Source organism: Macrobrachium rosenbergii, chromosome 43, assembly GCF_040412425.1.
Source record: "Macrobrachium rosenbergii isolate ZJJX-2024 chromosome 43, ASM4041242v1, whole genome shotgun sequence".
Lineage (NCBI taxonomy): Eukaryota > Metazoa > Arthropoda > Malacostraca > Decapoda > Palaemonidae > Macrobrachium > Macrobrachium rosenbergii.
Genome location: NC_089783.1, coordinates 25,380,625 through 25,401,342, shown reverse-complemented (window position 1 = coordinate 25,401,342; position 20,718 = coordinate 25,380,625). Strand labels below are relative to the sequence as shown.

The following is a 20,718-nucleotide window of genomic DNA, read 5'->3' as shown; positions in this document are numbered from 1 at the left end:
CATCCCAAGCTCGTCGCTTGCAACTATCAGCTGATTCCCCCTGTGTGCAAGCCGGCCGGCAAGACACTTGCGTATGCAATGCTCCCCCCACCCCAACCCCATCCCTCCATGATGCTCATCCCCTCCCTGAAGTACAAAATTCCTAAGGCCGTGGCTACATCCACACACACACACTACTAATACCCAGCTGTTATTAATTAGTCTATACTTAGTCTCCTACATGTAACCTACATTTATGTGTGTATTAAAGGAAACATGCGTTCTTCTGTTTCTGCGTACGTAAGACGAATTACCGCTGTTACTGTTCAGGAGGCCGAGATCTTGTATTTCAGGCTACCATATAAAAAAGTAGAGGAGAAAGCATGAGGGCAGTATATAATAAAAACATTTACCGGTTGCATGCATATGCAAATAACTATAAACAAATTATCAATTATTAAATAAATAAAATCATATTTTCAATAAATAAATAAAACTGTATAAGTATGTTATGTATGTATATATGAATACGCATATATATATATATATATATATATATATATATATATATATATATATATATATATATATATATACACACAAAATTACTAGCAGATAATCAACTCAATAACAAGTAAATAAATAAATAAATATCTAAAAAAAAATACAAATACGCCAGCGGAAGTAAGCATGAGTGTAAACTCAAGTAGGTGAATTCTAAACCAAGACTGAGGAAGGTCAGTGCCAAGAAGCTATGGTACAGCCTGAGTACTGAGGTAACTGATTATATGGTCAACGCCCGACGTCAGACAACTAACGTCGCATCAAATACGACAATCAGATCAAAACAACGCCACAGACTCTCCAAAATAATTTACGCATAACAGCTGAAATGAGAGGTTAAGCGCCCATAACTGCCCCAAAAACGATGCCCGTGAATAAGTGCTGGCGTAGGTGATTGGGCGGAGCTGCAAAGTACCAGAGTAACTGATGAAATTCTGTAACGATGATGATGACTGGCGCCTACGTGTAAATTAACATGATATCTCAAGAACAAATGAACAGATTTAAAAACAAAATGGGAGATATATTTATGAAGTGATCTAGAGACGATTAACCTTTGATGTTGTTAGCAATATCGAAACTAGTTACGACATTAATGCCGACATTCATTTTTATACTAGCGTTACATTTATCATAACAATGTGGGGGCGATCTAGAAGTTGAAATAAACAGCAAAAGTCCAAGAAAAATTACCAAGACGTAAGACGCTTGCTACCCCTCTTACCTTTCGATTAATCGACTTAAACATTGTTGGTTTAGGTTATGTACTGCGACTGGATGGGGGACACCAATAAATCAACTCCCGTGGTCATCAAAGGATATGAGGCCAGCCACCTCGTGCCACAAATTAATGAACCATCGGGGGTCTACAGCGGGTATTAGAATATGAAATTGTGTTGTACCACTGCTGCACATTTTATGATATACACAGACACATATACATACACACACACACACAATATATATATATATATATATATATATATATATATATATATATATATATATATATATATATATATATATATATATATATATATATATATATATATATATGCGTGTAGTTTAGAACTGCACATGCAAGTAACCTGATATACATACGTGAATAAAGTGATGCATCCATACATCGTGAGTACACCATTTTTGTACCTTAATCATTTGCTTTATCAAGATTACTTATGACATCTCTTATCCCAAGTCTGTCAAATTAAACATGTGTGAGAGACAGTGACTCATTACATAAGATGAACTGTGATATTTCGTAGCGGCTGAAATAAAAAGGCGTTTGTTGTTTTGAGCGGCTGAAGTGTTAAGAAGACTCTGAGGACACCGACACCGTCAACACTGTTGCTAATAACAATAATAATGATGAAATTTTTTCACAATACCTGAAACAGCAAGAGCAGAACACTGATAGGCTAACTGCAACAGCTGTTTATCCAAGGCACAACTGTCAGTGGATTAATGTCATGAAGACTAATAATCTTCTTCCATGTGCCGTGTCTCAAGATGGTGGCAATCACGGAGTTGTAGTCTTCTTTTTCTTCCCAATTGTATCAGTTCTGCAAGTTTTTTTTTTTTCTCTCTCTCTTCCAGGCACTGTCTTTATTCCATCCGCATATTTTCCCCCCTCTAACTCTGTCTGAATTTCTCTCGTTCTCTTTCTGTTGTCCTCTCCTTCCCTCGACTGTTTTCTCTCCAAACCCTTCATTCTTAGCACATGCCCCAAAGCTTGAAGTAGTCTACTACTGATTGTTTTCTAAAGTCGCTCATTAAATATAATTACAAAAAAAAAATTAAAGGATAAACATCTTGATAATAAAAGACTTGGAAGGCCTCATAAGATTTCGAAATCAAGTAAATTAAAATTACATAAGAGAATAAGATTATACGTGCACTATACTTTTACTTCTATACGGACAAGAAAATGTATGACAATGAAATCTAAAAGATTTTGTCGACTTAGGAATAAAGTTTTAAGAACATTAGGAGTCAGATAGCAAAACAGAGTTGAAAAAGATACCAAAAGGGAAGTACGGAAACATGTAAATGAGACAGTGATGATGTGGATATGATGATGGCTTGGACATGTCCTTCGCATGCAACCTGGGAGAATAGTACCTGATAGTTATATCTGGACTCTTGTGAGCACCAGAAGAGTTGGAAGACCCACACCAACTTGGATGAGAAACGTGATGGGAAGCTGCAGAGGTGTGTTATATGGAAGTGAAAGCAGAGGGAAGACCTAAGTGGCGGAATATCGCCAAGCCTCTTGGTGTAGCACGGAGTTTAAGGTGATAATGATGTACAGGTACTGTTTTCACAAGTGTTTTGCCTTTAACAAAATGTGAGGACATTGGATGAACGGATTTTGTAAAACTTGTTGTTCCACCTCTATTGGATACTGATGAGGGTAAAACCTCTTTCACCAAGGAAATCTACTCGACCATTATAAAACACAAGGATTTTACCTTTTAATAAAAAAAAAGATACCTGACATGATCACACCATAAATTTAAATCCCTTGAAATCCCGACAACTAACCTGTTCTGGCGTATACTGTAGGTTGTGATCAGACGCGCTAGTATTGGCAGAGGTATGCGTTCTCTGAGTACTTCCCAACGCTTTGGTCCCAAAGTTTGCTATAACTCCTCTCTATCCACACAACAAGGTCAACGGTCGCGTATAGTAACATCTTTTACAATGACTTCAATTTCATGTGAATATGCGACAGAGCAGAAGTTTTGACATGGTGATGATTCAGTGTACAAGATAAACTTTATATTTAATGAAGCAACTTAGAGATTTTACGAGGATCTCGGAAATCACATTAATATTTCTTAGTAAGCTATTTCCATGTTTTATTGTTTAATCTGGCTGAAAAATTACTCATTAGCTTGTGTTATCTCTAATTACAAGTTGCGTTAGAAATATTTTCAAAATCCATTTCATTTCATAACATGTTAAATATTCGTTATCACATTGACTAAAAGATATTTTCATCAATACAAAACAAATCAAATGAAGCAACATTCTGTAATAACTCTTTACTTCCATGAAGCTAATTAGAAGAGTGATCACCGAAACTACTCCCGCACTCAATGAAAATAATATGCATGCACGACTCATACCGGATGGAAAGAAAAATAGAGCCGCCAAATTCCTCAACGGTTAGTCGTAATAGGATCGTTTGCCAGATGAAACAACATGACTCTAACCGACAGACCAAGAGGGAAGTGACGACAAACAACGAAAGAAGCAGACTTTCACTAAAGCATTTCATATGCCAACCCTGAATGCGACCGCCTGGATCACCTCATCGACAGTCAAAGGAAGTCTTGAAAGCTGAAAATCTCTAGATAAGTCCAAGTCTGAAGGACGTCTGTTATTTTCACGTTTGTGCTAAAGACGTCTATTACATTCACCGTTTGCACCCAATACGTCTGGATTATGGTCATTCATTTTGTTTCATTGTTTTAAGGAATATACCGCCGATGGTTTATTCATATCTTGTAAAGTCTTACCTTTATATAAGGTGGTCAATATACGGCCGTCTTGATCTTTACCTACCACAAAGAAGTTCACTCATTAACCGTCACGACATGACCACCTACTCCTCAATAATTACATCCTAAATCTTAATATTCACATAATTCACACGTTAAATACAATACTAACAAAATGAAAATCGTTCAGTCCGGATGAAAATAGAAAGCTCCGGCGTAATCCCGGACGACAAACGGAACCATTAAAAACAGTTATGCTCCAACAACATCACCAATGATACAGCATTACTTTGCATGGCATGCGCATAAATAGCAACCAAATACTTTCTCTCCTTTCTTTTTTATCTTTTTATTTCTGTAAAATAAAATGGTATACATACGCCCCTTTCAGCTATACCGCTAATGCAGGTGAAGTTTTTTATCTAATATTTTTGATAGAGACTTTTCTTATATAGGCGAGTGACATACCCTACAGTCTATTTTTAAGGGGTGGATATATAACTCCTTAAATACCCAAATAATATAAATTTTTTGTTTTTATATAAATAAAACCATCAAATGCCACACTTTCTATCCAACTAAATCGTAAGCATGGTAAAAACACCCTCTGTTAGCTACCCATGAATGGCAAAAGATAAAATACCCTAACATGGTTTCTCAACAGTAAATTTTACCATTTTTATATTTTCAATAACCTCTACTAACAATACACAAAAAAGTACGCTTTACTAATTAATTCTAAATTTCTTCTACATTAAAATTCCCTTAAAATTTCTAGTATTGAAAGAGCGACCGGCACCCAACTATGATGTTTCTTCTAAATCAAGAGGAAAAGAAACAGAAGAGACTAACTATAATGTTAAAACTATAATTCTAATGTTAAAATCATTATAATGTTAAAATATACCTTTCGACATAGTCTAAATAGTAAATGCCGACTCAAACAACCCTTGTAAAGTCTAAGGGTTTGAACCTCCTTTGAAAGGATAGCCTAAAAGGAAAACTATACAGCATTTCACGGTAATATGAATTGTTGTTAATGCCAATACAACTGGATACAACAAAATATTTTGCAATACCGCATGCCGCAAAGAGGAAAACTTAAAAAACTAAAACAACATGATTAAAGTTAAAGAGGCAAAATAATTTTACGAATTAAACTGACTAAACGGTTAACACTAATGAAGATTGCTACAACTTGAACAGATGATAGAAGACGATTTACTGAAAATATCCATTCTCTCTCTCTCATGAAAGAGACTATAATGCAGCAAACAGCAAAGAGACATCGTACTTCCGTAATGACCAAGGAACTTGACAGTTTTTCCAGACCCTCTCTCTCTCTGTTTCTCTTGAAGACGACGAGGTAAGCGATTAGTCGCCCTTCATCCTTCTACCTCCCTTCCTCCTCCACGTTCCAGGTGAGAGTTAGGTCAAGTGTGGCTCCCCATCGCAGCATTTACGAAGCATTATACAAATCGCCTCCAAGAGGAACCTGAGAGGGTCAAGTAGCGTTAACAACCACGAGCGTTCTCTCTCTCTCTCTCTTTTTAAGGAACGAGAACACGATATAATGCTGAGCAAATACAAAGAGAGGCCTTATCAAAGGGCCCAAAACGTTTTATATGTAAATTCTAAATAGCACAATATTGATTGTCCCTAACAATAAACATATAAGAAATGCGTGTTTGACAGGGATCAATCGCATGTGAAGAAAATTTTATATTTTATTAGGCTTTTAATCAGTTCAATTCTGTTGGCTGCTCATTCAGATACAACAAGATGATACAACAAGATGTAAATATCTGAATAAAAAGGTTCCACACAGTGATATGCAAAGGGTTAATAAAATTTATATTCTTGATAAATGGCAACTGAGGTGGTCACCATCCATCCATATTATCCACCAATGACAAATATAAGATAATTAAAGGAGACACTGACTTCTGGAGATCTGGCTCTAACCCAAACAAAAGTCTGAGGTTAATCTGACCCACCTTGTGACAGGTCCCACTCGATTAACCGATAATTCTGTTTTGGAAGGAGTCAGTGCCCCAAAGTGTGCTGACTGTAATATGATCATCTAAGGAGGAAACTCTATTCATATGGTCAGGATATTTAAAAAATTGTAGATAATAATGTAGATGTATTTAACATTGGCTACATGCGAGAAGCTACGATTTTTGCCAAAATATATTTTTAATATGTGTATTTCTTTACTTATTGTTTGTACTTTATATAATATGATGGAAAAACTTCAAAGCTCCCAGCCCCTTAAAAAAACAATTATAACCGGCTTGAAAACTTCAGTTGGTGAGTTCTACTCGTTTCAGTGTTCGCGCGCGTTCCGTCAGCTGTTACGGTGTCACATGCATTACCAGACGTCATTCGCTCCTTTTTGTAATGTCGCCGAGAATTCTCACGGTATTGTTAAGATTTTGATGCTCGTAAGTTTTAAAGAGAATGTAAGGTGGGAGCACCATCCTCCTGCCCTGACTTAATTCAATTTTTATTCCTAAGCTGTCATTTAATCACAGGTTCAGATACTTACAACTATTTGCTTTAATCTGAATTTCATTTTACTTCTCTTCCGTCTGTTTTTCTTTTTCCACAAACTGTATGAACATCACGTTCCATGCAAGTTTGCTTGGTAAATTAAAAGTTAACGCTCTCTATGGTTTTTTTAATAATAAAGTTGTTATTATTATCCTTCTTACTATAATAAATTATAAGATTGGGAGAATTCAATATCAATTCAAGGTTTAAAATGCCTCTCGAGAAAAAATAAAATAAAATCCTCCGCCTCCTCTTTCTCGATCCTCATTATCGACCATTTCTGGATTTAGTTTAACAATTGTTAGACGTGCTTCTGTGATTCCTGTTGAACTAAGGGCTCAGTTTCTCTATTTATAGCAACAGATAAATGTGAAATCTGGGTCTTTTACAGAACTACAACGCCTTCAAAGGATTCAAACGTCAAAATTAAAGGTACTGGAACGCCAATATCAAGGGTGTCTTCAAATTAAATCGCACAGAATTTTCATGAAGATAATATAATTGAACTTCCGTTCCGCTGACAAGGCTTAGTTTTACTAGTAAAAGTAAAAAAAACAAAAGGTGGAATAGTTTTACATTCGTGAAATTATGCAAGATGTACAGTTTTTGCTCTGGGATGGTCGTCCTAAACCGAGAGGGAATGCAATGAAAAAAAATCTAAGTAATTGCCAGCTTCAAATTTTGCAGATGACTTTAATCTTTGTTCTTTACTGCTATAACTAGATCTTGACCCTTTTTAACTTCAAAAATCGTCTCTATGCCATCTGTAATTGAACAGAAATAACTAGAGTTTCGGCTTCTGATTTACTCGTCTAGTGCTTCCTTTCTTAACAGTTCTTTTGTTCTCTTAAAGCTTTCGAATGTGATGACGACAAAACTGCTTTTCCTTTCTGTTACACAAAAGGAATGAAAATTTTTCACTACAAAACCGTCCGTTATTGATCTTTTACATGCAGTATGAGTGGCATTGCGATCCAATTTCTTACCTTTAAAAGATTAACGTGATAGTGAGATGTATAGACGAAGAATTATGCTGATATATATAAATCCTAAATTTCTTCACTACCGTCAATCTTGTAGGCATTAAGCAGCTGAATTCCCTCGCCTCAGTAGAAGCAATAATGTATTTTTTTATAATTCCCTGTTGATATTCAACAAACAGTGACTACAAACTATAAGAAAAAATAAAAGTTTCTCTGTACTTACTACCAGCTCTAGCTTTCTAAAATTACCAGTCCACGATTTATAATCATACAGAAAGTTTAAATTATGTTTTCAATCATTTACGTAGATTATGTCAATTACGACACAAAAGTAAAATGATGATAGACCTAATAAAATACTACGCATACCGTTGCCTTTGAAAGGAACTATAACTGATTTTTTTTTCTCGAAATGATACTCGTATTGACAGCTGTGCTTCCTCAAATAAAAACATTACTAATGATTATTCATGAATGATCTTAGTACAGTGGTTTTAGGTAAAAATGCAGACTTTATTTATATATGCATTGAAAACTACATTGATTCTAATCAAGGGCGAAATACTTTTAGAAGACCTGGGTTGCGCCTGACAAATTTTTTCGGTGTCGCCTCTTGAGGAAGTTTTAGCTACTGCCTTACTTAGTCTGGTGTCCCTTCGAAACCATGTTTAGCGTGCATTTTGGATGTTAATGATCTTTTTACTAGGATAACGGGTGAGTGCGGTTGTTGAAAATAGGGAGCCACTGGCTAACCAGTAAGCTAACCTTGCATTAATTTATTAATAATAATAATAATAATAATAATAATAATAATAATAATAATAATAATAATAATATAATAATAATAATAATAATACAACAGAGGCAATACAAGATACAATTAAAACTGAACGACTATAGTTATAACAACATCGATTTACAAAAATGGTAGCAACGAGTACTAAGGAAACCAACCCGTGAAAGGAAAATGAAAAAATATATATACTCCTAACGATTAAAGGCAGCAATAAAATCAACAACAAATAAAATAATCATAATAATTAAAACTGCGACGGTACTAATAAACTTAAGGGAGAAAGAAGAGCACAGGAACGGCAACAAATAATATAGAAGTAAATACATTAATGAAAACAAGAGGATCATAACATAAACAACAGGCCAATTTTATGTCATCAAAGTGAATACTCTTCTACGACAGCTTGTATCTTAAAGTGGTTCCACTTCGCCACATCGCTAAATGCGTTATCTACTAGAGCAAAAGCATCGTGTAAGACAAAATATTAATGTTACAGCAAGCAATATAAAATTCCATCAGTGTTTACCCACAAGTGTGCAATATTTTTCAATACTGCTTACTCTAGATATGGTAGGAAATTTCTTAGGCAAGGTTTTGAACATGAAAAACTGGCACATGATGAATCAGCTAATTTAGATGCTTGACTACAATTGGTTCAACATGTTCTCTTTGAAAACTTTAATAAGCAAGTAAAATATAATTTTCGTTAAAATAATGTCCTTTATGAAATTCAACTGAATACCGGTAAATTTCAAACAGCCACACAAAAGACTTTTTAACGGTAATATTTATCTGAAATAAGCGACCCTGAAGACAGTGATACTAATATAGAAAAAAATCAATACAGGAAATCCCTCAGCTAACTTGCAACACTCGAAATTCAAGACACGACAGAGAAAAGGAAAGAAAACACTGCTTGTTTGTCCACTGTGAATGATCCAACGAAACAAAAGGCAACACCTCCGTAACTGAAGGAGAGAAAGGACAGAAAACATTTATTTAAGAGCAGTTTTCAGACAGTATTAGTTTCGAAACTGTTTCATGAGCTGATTTATGATGTGCCACCATCACTTCCTAGTTTCGTTTCCGTTAGAATCTTTATGGAAATTGTGTTAAAGCCACCACCAATGACCATAAAAGCTGTGAGGCTTGTTTACAGGATTAAGTCAATTAAGCGCTAAGAAATAAACCGACATAGTTCTTTATCCCTCTAACCTGCCATCTACCATTTTTCTCAAAAGCTTTTGTTTTGTCACGTAAGGATGTTAGTTCATTAGGCTACCGGCATTAAACTGGACTTTTTCTTTCCCTTTCCCTACAGTATAGTACCTAGACTGGCGCTGTTCTGTCAGTCCCAGTCTCCCAAAAGCATGCGGTTTAAGACCAAATATTACTTTTCATTAGTTCCGTTCAAAACCTTCATCTTGCAATTACAGCCACCATAATCTTGCCTGGGAAATAAACAGCCTTGTTGCCATTACTTAATAAGTACTCTTTTGAGCAACAAGCTTTGCAAGTTGTCTAAAAATGTGGTTTAGGTGTGGTGGGAAAGTCACGTGACCACAAGTAGGGTGGTCAACGGCTATGAGAACATTCTTGAGACATCTGAGAACAAAAGGTCAACGCACTTCAGAGTCCTTACATAAAAAAGATCAGTGGTACTACTGACTATATTAACCGAAACTCCGTCCAGGTAAAAAGGTGGATAGATATGTGTGAGCCCGCGCGCAGATACAAACGTGTATGTATGTATGCATGCGTATAAATAAAACACACATATATATATGTATATATATATATATATATATATATATAATATACATGTATATATATAGATAAGATAGATAGATAGATATCCATATAAATATATCTTTATATATATATATATATATATATATATATATATATATATATATATATATATATATATATATATATATATATATGAGAGATTCTTATAGATCGGTTTCGCATTGAAGGTGCAGGATCAGCACGTCGAAGCCATCTCCCGTGTGGATTGTGATGTTATTTATTGCTAACAGTTTGGTGATTCCATCAATATGAGACCACGTTATGTCGTCAGACATGATGGCTCCCAAGTCTTTTGACTCAGATTTATTATAACTCTATTCCAGTCAGAATCAAGATAGTGATCGTAATATTTTTATTTCTTACCTTAGTCTCTGAGCAAATTTATCCTCACTATTGGCTGTCTTGGTTATCTGCAACCAAGGTTGACTACATTCATTTTGAAAATGTTCAGTTTTCTCGAGAATTTAAATTGGATGAAAAAAGAGAATCGTCAGCAAATAGATATAAGTGGGCTTTGCAGATTGTTACCAGTATCATTAATTATAATAATAAGCAGAATAAGATTGATACTGTTTCTTATGGGAAACATGTAACTTGGGATGGTTTCTACTGGTCCCGAATGGCAGGTATTTGAGAAATTCGACTTCCGTGGAAATTTTAGGGCTAATATAATTGCACCTATCCGCTTTTCTTGGAGCTTACGGATTAGTAAAAACCATTCAATAAAGCTGATTGAATGCTTTGGCGAAGTGAAGACGAATAACGTTGATTTCTTCGCCCGATTCTACAATTCTGATTATCCACTCTGACTGTTTGGCCGAGATACCGCAGATTTCACTTGTATAAAGCCATGTTGATTGGCTGGAAGAATATGACCAGTCCGATGTTCGAAGGTTGTTTTCATTCTAATTTTCACATAGGTGTTAAAAGGGTGAGCTGTTACAGAGATATAGGTCGGTATGATTTCGGCGGTAGTTTTCGCTAATGGGCATTGGTACTGGACAAGATGGCGTGTTCGAAGACTTTCTGCCGTACCGCCATTTGTTAATCAATCTCGCCAAAGGAAACAGATGGGCTTCTTTACTTCTTCTTTGCATGATTTCAGCAGCAATGCAGAGAAGGGGTCTGGACCAGCTTTAGATCTAATTCTACGACTGTCGGTTTCGTTTTGAATTTGTTCTTCCGCGTTGTGGATATCTTGTAGTATCTAGAGGTCGTTGCCGTTTACGTCTGAGGCGAAATATACAGATGTGTAGGGTTCTTCTGGGCCAATGCCACTTTTCCCTTCTTGATGTTTACATGGTAATGAGAAGGAATTTTTGGGTTACTTCTTGCATTCTCAACCACTGTGTATTCCTAGGCTTGGTTTTTACATTCAATTGAATTCATTAACCTTAGTTCAAACTACATTACTGTAGTGCCTATTGTAAGGGCACCCCTGAGTCCAGCAATGTCAATCTCAGATTTCTAATTTTTCTCACTTGGTAGAAACAGGACTTGCAGTTATACTGCAAGGATACTTTTCTGTATCTAAGAAAGAATTTGTTTAATACACCCCAATCGGCTGTCGAAATGTGAGTAAACAAAATAAAATCAACGATAATAGTAAAATTATCAACGTTCACCTCAGCATCAAGTTCATGCAAAGAAAAAAAGTAGTCTCATGACAAACCAAACTCTCACTAAGGCCAAATGAAGACATTTTCAATCAAATCTCAGTAGTATATAAAAAGATCAAGCATACAAAAAAGAAAATCATATAATTAACTGATAACTAAGTAGCCACAAACTCAAACAAAAAGTCATCCTCTTGACACTAATCTTTTCAAAACGGCTCGGATCCAACATTTATTAGTATCTAAAATTTCCACTTAACGCTTCAACCGCATAAGGAAACATGCATTTAATAAAAAAATGTCCAAACAAGAACATATTCCCACATTTTCAAAAATATAGTGTAGCATATTTCATTCTGAAGTTATCTACATAGGGTAATTCTGGTAATGGTTTGTGATCTGAAAATAAAAGACCTCCCCTCCCCACAATGTGTGTGTCTCACAATCACGCTGTGAAGACGTTTGAAAAACACAACCGACAAAAAATACAAATACATTATACCGGATCTTATTTATTGTACTAAGCAACTCATCTACAAGTTCACTTTCCAAGACACGAAAATTCATCACGTCAGTCTTTACCTTCTAGATACATATGTATCCATCCACACATTTTTAACAAAAATATAGACTATTTCCATATCCCAGCTACACAGAATGAGTATCTGGAATCTTGCTATTTGAAAATTTGGTCAGAAAGCAAACAGGCTCAATACCATGATGGACGGCAAATTTTCACATGTGCTATGCTCTGAGGTATATGAATATGAACCAAAAGATTAGCTACGACCGCCATAATGCACATTACTTGGGAAATGGGAAGAAAACTCAAAATACAAATCCTAAACAGATAAGTAATGTCATTTACGGGCAAACTCACGCAGTTATAAACACTTCAGTTATACAAAAAATATAACACCTGAAATAACCCTGGAAGGGTCCTGGAGACGGGCAACATAATGTCTTTATCTAGCCGGGCCCGAGGAAAACAAGAAAAAGAATTAAAAGGAGAGTGTGGCTTAACCACAAGGAAGCTACAGATCTGCTTCTGATATGCAGGAAGATTATAAGCCAAGGAAAACCTCAGCACAATGAGGATTTCAATGTCTAGCAGTGGACGGGAAGAAAGTTACTGAACCGTGCAACAGAAGATTTCTGACTTCCACAGAATATAATTATGTGGGAAGTATTAGCCTCACAGGTTTTACGAAGTCACCGAAGAGGAAGACGGACTGTCCAAGTCATCATGGAACCACTGTCGAAATATTATTTATATACAGTACTAAAGTCACCTTTTGGTGAAGAGAAAGGTTTCGGAGAAGCGTTGAGGGAGGGGGCCAGTCATCAGAAGAATCAACTCTGATTCAATCCTGCTGAGAACGGAAAACAGAACGTAACAAAATTTGAATGCTGTTGAATTATTGATATATTTATTATGAAAAAATTCTTATCACGTATAAAATATAGGGGCCATCTAAAAATTCACGTTTGATGAAATTACATATCAACTTGTATAAAGCTTATTCTCGCTTAGAAACAATAAAAAAAACAGTATGGGAAAGAACCCTACGAATATTCGATATAGCAGGTTATATATTTTTTATTCTTTATCGTTTACTTGTTAATTCTTTATTTATTTATAATCTTTTGTGCATTCTGACCCTCTCTAAAAATCAGGAGCGGGACTTAATTCCAATTTCCTTGCAGCAGTTCAATAACCTAGGCTAAGGATGGAAAAAATATGGGTTGTAAGTCACACGGGAACATTTTAGAAACAAAAATAAACACAAGAACTTACAGAGAATACCGAGCTGGAAATAAATCAAAAACGAATTCGACGAGCATCTTGTGAAAATCCTTCGAGCGTGAGGTTACTGAACAAAGCAGCCAACTTGCGATCCTTTAGCCACGTGTAATGTACATTTACAATTGTTGATGGTTACAACACAGAAGAGAGGGAGTGGGAAAGACAGATTTAATGAAGGAGACGTCTTCGCACAGAACCGTATTCCCGCTGGCAGGTGGTTGACTCCCTAACCACTTGTCCACATGTTCACAATCTCCATATGGAACGATCTCACGGTTGATGATTCAATTACCTCCTGCAACCACATATATCATATATAAACATCCTACACATAAGCACCCGTGAGAACTGGCTCCCGGAGATCACCGCTAAAAGTAATCATAGATCAATGAAGCTGAACATCACTCTCAAATTAGACCGCATCATCCACTGATCGTGGAGAAGACTGCTTTCTAGCAGATGATGAACCTCCTCAATTTAAATGCGGTGCTGAAAGTGGCAAAAATTCTTACTGTTAAATTTACGAAAGGGTGATGACTTATTGAAAAAAAACGAATAAGTGTATAAATAAAACTAATTTATCTCATGAAACTTATCTACTGTTTAAGCCATTCGACATACTTTGAACGTATTATTTCATAAATGTAATTAATTTTTCAAAATATATCGTATAACACATAAAAAAATAAATTTATTACCAGACATGTAAACGATCTCTGACAATAATGGTCTTCATTAAATCACTAGCGTGTAACAAAATCTATTATAATTACTCGTACAAACCTTTTACTGATTATCGATAACTGCATCTTCTTAGCTTAAATAAATCCATTATGGTTACGTTGTTGATGCCATTGCCATATTAAGCCATGTAATTTCATCGCCATCTTTCACTTATTCACGCCATTTAGCTGTCCAAGGATCCACCACGCCTTCCTTTCTTCCAATGTTTTCCACAACATACATTATAATAAAAGAGAATGACGTCAGAAGTCACGATGTAAAAGAATGGCTTGGAAGGGCACGTTCCTTCAGGGCTCACGTTTGATGATGTTAGCGAATAATGGAATACACACACATACACACACACACACACACACACACACACACACACATATATATATATATATATATATATATATATATATATATATATATATATATATATATATATATATATATATATATATATATATATATATATACTGTATATATATAAAATATATAGCCTATACACACATGCCCATATATACAATGTAGAAATATATATATATATATATATATATATATATATATATATATATATATATATATATATATATATATATATATATATATATATATATTATATATATATATATATATGATGCTTAAAGGTACACAGTAGAATTTATGCAAATGAGTTTTAATCAATCATCTTTCTCTCAAAAATTAATGATGACAATGATCTGCAACTTATCTCCCTTGCATTCTATCTCCCCAAGACGCGGCACGAAAACAATCAAATGCCATAAGCGCTGGACTCAAAAAATAATTTTCGGACGTCGATGAAAACGGATTGACTTCGCTCTGCTGATTCTGATGGGATGAAATAATACACTCCGACGAGAAAGACGATTCTCGATGTGAGTTTCTCGTCAGATGATAATATGACACCTGATGACGGTGCACAATTTGAGAAATAGAAAAAGAAAGGACGGAGATCCATAGTTTTCGTCGCCACCGAACCTAATGGACCACGCTTGAAACTTGACGATACACTAAATTAAAATAAATTACCGGATGAACAAGTATAATTCACAATGAATACGCCAAAAACAAAATTGTTGTTGTTGAATAATGTTGTGCCTTCGGTAAATAAAACTCTCAATTAACAGAATGGCATACACATTCTTGTTATCATATTTATATGCATTTATACGGAGCACGTCAAATCCTGTCACAGACCTCCGAGACAAAAAGACCCAAACACATATGTTACCAAGGTTCTGGAGCCATTAGGATCAAAGGAGCTTATACTCGTACATGATGTATGGCGCAAACGGAATGGTTCAAATGAGGTACTAGCCTTACTAACTGAAATTCACTGTAAGACAGACTTTATACATAACTAAAAAAATTTACTTGTTGGACAACATTTGGCCAAAAAAGAATGATACAGCGCATACATCACCAACGTCAAACCCCTATGAACACAAATCTGTATTGACAAACGTCAACTGTCGGGATTGAAACCGAATCTTACAGGTTAAAGGAGACAGCCTTTTGCCAAACTTCCCTTAAAAAAGTTATTAACAAATTCGGTTACCAAATTCTACAGTACTGGTGCAAGCCCAGAAACAGAAAGTTATATTCCCATCTCTTCTAAAGTATAATCATTTGTTGCCAGCCACGAAGGCCATCCTAAGATAAAATTAATGTAAAAATAAAAAAAAAAAAACTCGCTAACAGACAGACATACAGACCTAACCAAAACCGTAACTTCTTGCCAAAGGCAAAAATACTAACAATGCAATATAACGCATGGCTTACGTAGTACTGTACATTATTTAATTGGTTGTTAACAAGTCTGCCCTGAGGTTTGATAAGAAAAACCTATGTTAAGCGCTGGAGCTTGACCTAAAGAGTATAAAGGAAATGACGCTTTAGTACACAACTATACAGTCAAAATGGAGTATATTCAAAATTTGTTTAGCAGGGTGATGATATTACATGTTTATGAGCCGCATCCTAAGGCAAACATTTTCTAAAAATTGTTAATCAGAATGTTTATCCTCGAATAAAGAATGAAATGTCAATAACAAGGACAATCAAAAGAAAGCATAACTTAGCAGGTATTCAAGTAGCTATGAAACATTTATCCTGATGAATATCCCAATCTTTATGTATGCTTTTGTGAGTATCACCTCGACATCTCAGGAACGGTAAACAAATAGTTGGATGAAAATACAGTCTTTACGTAACAGCCTCGAGCCGATTAATTTTTGTGAGAAGTTTTCTCGGTGTTCAGATCACTTCCATAGCAACAAACTGTCAACTCGAATTCTCACAAAACATTTACCATATCAAGATGGCTACTGGATGAATATATCAGTCTGGTTTCAAAATCTATTTTGCAGTTTTAAATATTCTGTAAAAGACCGACAAACAAGGGCAGTAATGTAACTTGGTTCCATTTTTCATAACCAAACCTCCTCCTCCTCCTCCTCTCTCTCTCTCTCTCTCAAATGCCTTATAACGAACCTCGTGCATACATCTCAAAAATTACCTTTGCACCTTGCACATTCAACTTCCTCTCTCAAAAACCACTTACTGAAATATCCTATAAAAAAACTGCTTGACAAACCAAATTTTTTTTTCAAAACCATCTACTGAACATTATTCATTCTCAAACCTATTTGCTGAACCTCGCACTCTCATGAATAATTTTCTTACTCTCACAATTGTCTTATAAAACCCACTCTCCAGAAAAATAATTCCAATACCCATTGATCGAACATTTCCCTCTCAAAATAAATGACTTCTATCAAAAATTCTTCTACTGAACCCCATCCTCTTTCACAATTATCTACTTGTCTCCAATGCTATATATATATGTACTCAAAAGAATTTATTATACCACCTCAAAAAATAATTACTGAACCACAGTCTCTATCAAACTATTTAGCCTAGTAAACATTACTCCCTCTCAAAAACATTTTCTAAATCTCTTCAAACTTTAATTTAAGTTTCTACAAGAACTTTCATTAAATGCGAAGAAAATATTACAGTTTTTTAATGAGGGACTTTTGCATTTTTACCAGTACTTGATAGCAGGCCTTTAATGTTTGCAAGGAGGAAAGGGTGAAGCCTCAAATGTGTTTGATTGAAGCTATCTTCACTAGGAATGCCGTCAAACATCAATATGAACCATAATTGTACTTGATTTTCTCTTCATGAACAAAAAACATGACATTGAACTTGGTAGGGGACAGGACTGAGGCACAGGGATTGTTGATTTTCATCTTGAAAGCTGCAAATATGAAACGTCAGTACATATAGTCCCAAGGCTCTATAGCTTTTACATTACTATTTGGATAATGACTTCTTTTATGAGCTTAATTCTTGCCACTAATACTATGCGTTCATCGAAGATCTAGGTATCATGAGTTTTCCCGAGAATATGCATTCTTTGAAGACTTCATGTCATTCTTTTACCAAACAGCAGGGCAAACCTTTGTTCTTTGACATCCACGTGAATACGGATAGATATTAGCTCTATAAAAAATCATTTCTTCTCATTAAATACCTAATGCTAAACAACTGCACTAGGTCCACACGAGTGTGAATTTACTGAACATAATTCAGCTGAATGTGAGTAATATAAGACGGTTTTACTAAGGATTAGAAATACAAAAGATATAATGCTTATCAAGAATTGAAGGATTTACATCAAGATGAAAGAAAAACAGGCCGTCATAACAGCAGGTGTAAACTAAAGACTGATTTTCAAGGTTCTCGAACTACCGCTGCGGCCCATTTTTGAATTTCTCTTAATGTTCTGCAGTGTGCGAGAACACAAAAATGCAACAAAACATTTGTAAAAATGACGCCAATCTTGGAACAAAACACCAAACAAGAAGCATATTCAAATACACATGTTCATATTTTCATTTTTGTGTAACTTACCTTTGAATCATCCTCCATTGTGCAACGATATCCAAGGAGAAAGTGCCGGTAATTGCCTAGAGGAGACTCAACTTCCCATTCCCCATCTAGGCCTTAATCACACTAATTTATCCCATCACCTCAGGTGAAACTCTTACACGCAAACCCCTCATCAAAGTACTCACTTTTCCACGAAAATTAAGGGGAAAAAAGTCATGGAGTAACTGTCTTTGCGGGTTTAGATCACAAATTTCAAGCATAGCTTGGCTCTGCTTTATAATTACGCGTAGTGGTTTTTGGGCACATCACTTCTTTAATTTCGTCTTATGTAGCAAGATCTTTTCATTGTCATTTTCGCTATTGCTTCACCACCAATACTACTTTCGATTATGTCATCGCAGGCTCTGAAACCCGTTCATATTAACAGTGGGCAAAAAATCACTACACAGATTCCTCGCAGAACATTTTGAAAATTTCCAACGTATAACTGTTTTTACATAAATATATATACTTTCACAATATTTCCCTTGTTACGTTCACCAGCACTAACTGAATCCAGGGCATAAGAAAATAACAAATAAAAACCTACACTACTTTCCATCACAAAGCCTTTCAAAAGGAAGTAGATGAAGCAAAACAACGCGTCATCTTCCGAAGAAGCGAGTTTGAGCAATAACAGCAGCAAGATGCTAGTCGAGTGATGTACCGGTCCTCCGTGGAGTTTGTGGTTTTTTTAACGACATCGGAAGCCCGCAAGTGTTTTCTTTCTGTCTGTTGCGCAGAACTGACGTATGTTCGTTACTGATATCATTGCTGCTAAGAATTCCTGGCGATATCTCGGCGTCGATTGACCACAACATAGGTACAGTATAGCACATAGTTCATTCTCCTCCAGCTGCCATGGATTCATGTTACACCATCCATACCTGAGAAAATATTAATCAAAATATTAATCTTACCATTATCGAGATCAAACACAGAATAAGCATTACTAATCAAACGACAGAAATAGAATTTCTTGTAACAGATTTCTCTACACTTCAGCTACGAATCCACTCTTTGAATAAAATTTTAACTCATCATATTCTAATTTTTACCACGCACGATAATCTTGGAAGCATCTTCAGCACCAACATTCCTTATCAGGCACGTTTAGCCGTATGCAATATAGGTGGAATTGCTCAGTATGCTTGGACAAAAAATGTAATTTAATACCCTTTTCCATTAGTATGTTACTCAGGGCCATCTACCCTGGGATTAAAAATTCAACCTTTGACTTGTTACTACTTACAAATGTCTCAGTTAAAAAAAAAATCAAATCGTAGTTAAGGGCATAACTCTGCAATCAAGAAAATTTAACCTTAAGCCTCGAACATTTGAGTAAAGTAATCTGCAATTTTTCGTACAGTAAAGAGTAGCAGGCCCAGGGGTGATCTCAATGTCACCCGAAAGAATTAAAATCAACAACATAAAATTAGAAGCAAAACTTATAAATAGATTCATAACAACGGCAACATAGCAAAAATACACAGAACAAACAATAAAATCAACAAAAACAGGATTTACGATATTTGTAAAAATTTCACTAAAAGGAATAATAAAGCTAACCATATGTCATAAAAAAGCGCTGGAAGCAACTGGTTGACAAAGTGGTGCAGGGACACCTTGTAAGGAAAAAAGAAACCTGCGGTGTTTGCCACAACAATTGGGGGACGGCAGTCAGAACTGATTTAGAAATTATTATAGGGTGAGAAGGAAAAGGTTAGGTAAAGAAGAAGGCACTTTCCTGATAATCCACCAAGCCTATCCTGCATCTTTTCGAAAAACAAAAAACAGGAAAGTGAACAAAAAAAGAGGAAAAATGCCTGACTGCGCCCTCAAGCTGAGGAACTCAAATCCTAGACTATGGAAGGCGCATTCCAAGGTTGGAGAACAAGGTTTGCATTCAGAGTGACCTTTTCTTAGAAGGAATCCTACCAAGGATATTGGGTCCCTTCTACCCTCTGGTTTGATTTCGGAGTTTCCTCCTAAAACAGTTGCATGCCAAGGATAGAGTCTCTTCTACCCTTATCACGTAGGCTGGGAGTACAGTACTACCATTATTAAAAATCAAAAAACATCTAAAGTGTTACATATGTTTTTCTAATCTCTATTTTCCTTTCAAGGAGGATGAAACATAAAAACTCTCTCTCTAAACGAACATAAGAGAATTTTCAACCTTCAATAATTTCACAAAACTAAGGGCCAAACCAACAAAAGGAAAATTCACTGAAGTGGAATGAAAACTACTTCAATGCGTACATCTACTGAACAAATTAATAAACACGTGCATATATATATACACATGCGTACATACATACATACATAAACGCACACACACATAGCCTATATATATAAAAGTGAATGTTTGGAAATTTGTTTGTCAACTATAGAAATCCGAACCGCTTCACAG

The 20,718-nt window shown here is 35.4% G+C and overlaps 2 protein-coding genes across 6 annotated transcripts in view; one reads left to right on the top strand and one right to left on the bottom strand.

The window, feature by feature from the left end:
* Positions 1-20,718, top strand: part of ATPsynCF6 (ATP synthase, coupling factor 6) — a 147,810-nt gene that overhangs the window by 39,790 nt on the left and 87,302 nt on the right. The window lies entirely within an intron of this gene.
* LOC136828668 (FERM domain-containing protein 4A-like) overlaps positions 1-20,718 on the bottom strand; it is a 730,015-nt gene that overhangs the window by 693,627 nt on the left and 15,670 nt on the right. For all 5 annotated transcript variants that reach the window (XM_067086743.1, XM_067086750.1, XM_067086741.1 and 2 more), the window contains one exon: positions 18,288-19,192. In XM_067086743.1, the coding sequence (XP_066942844.1) occupies positions 18,288-18,305 (18 nt within the window). In that variant the 5' untranslated portion in view covers positions 18,306-19,192. The remainder of the gene's footprint in view (positions 1-18,287; positions 19,193-20,718) is intronic.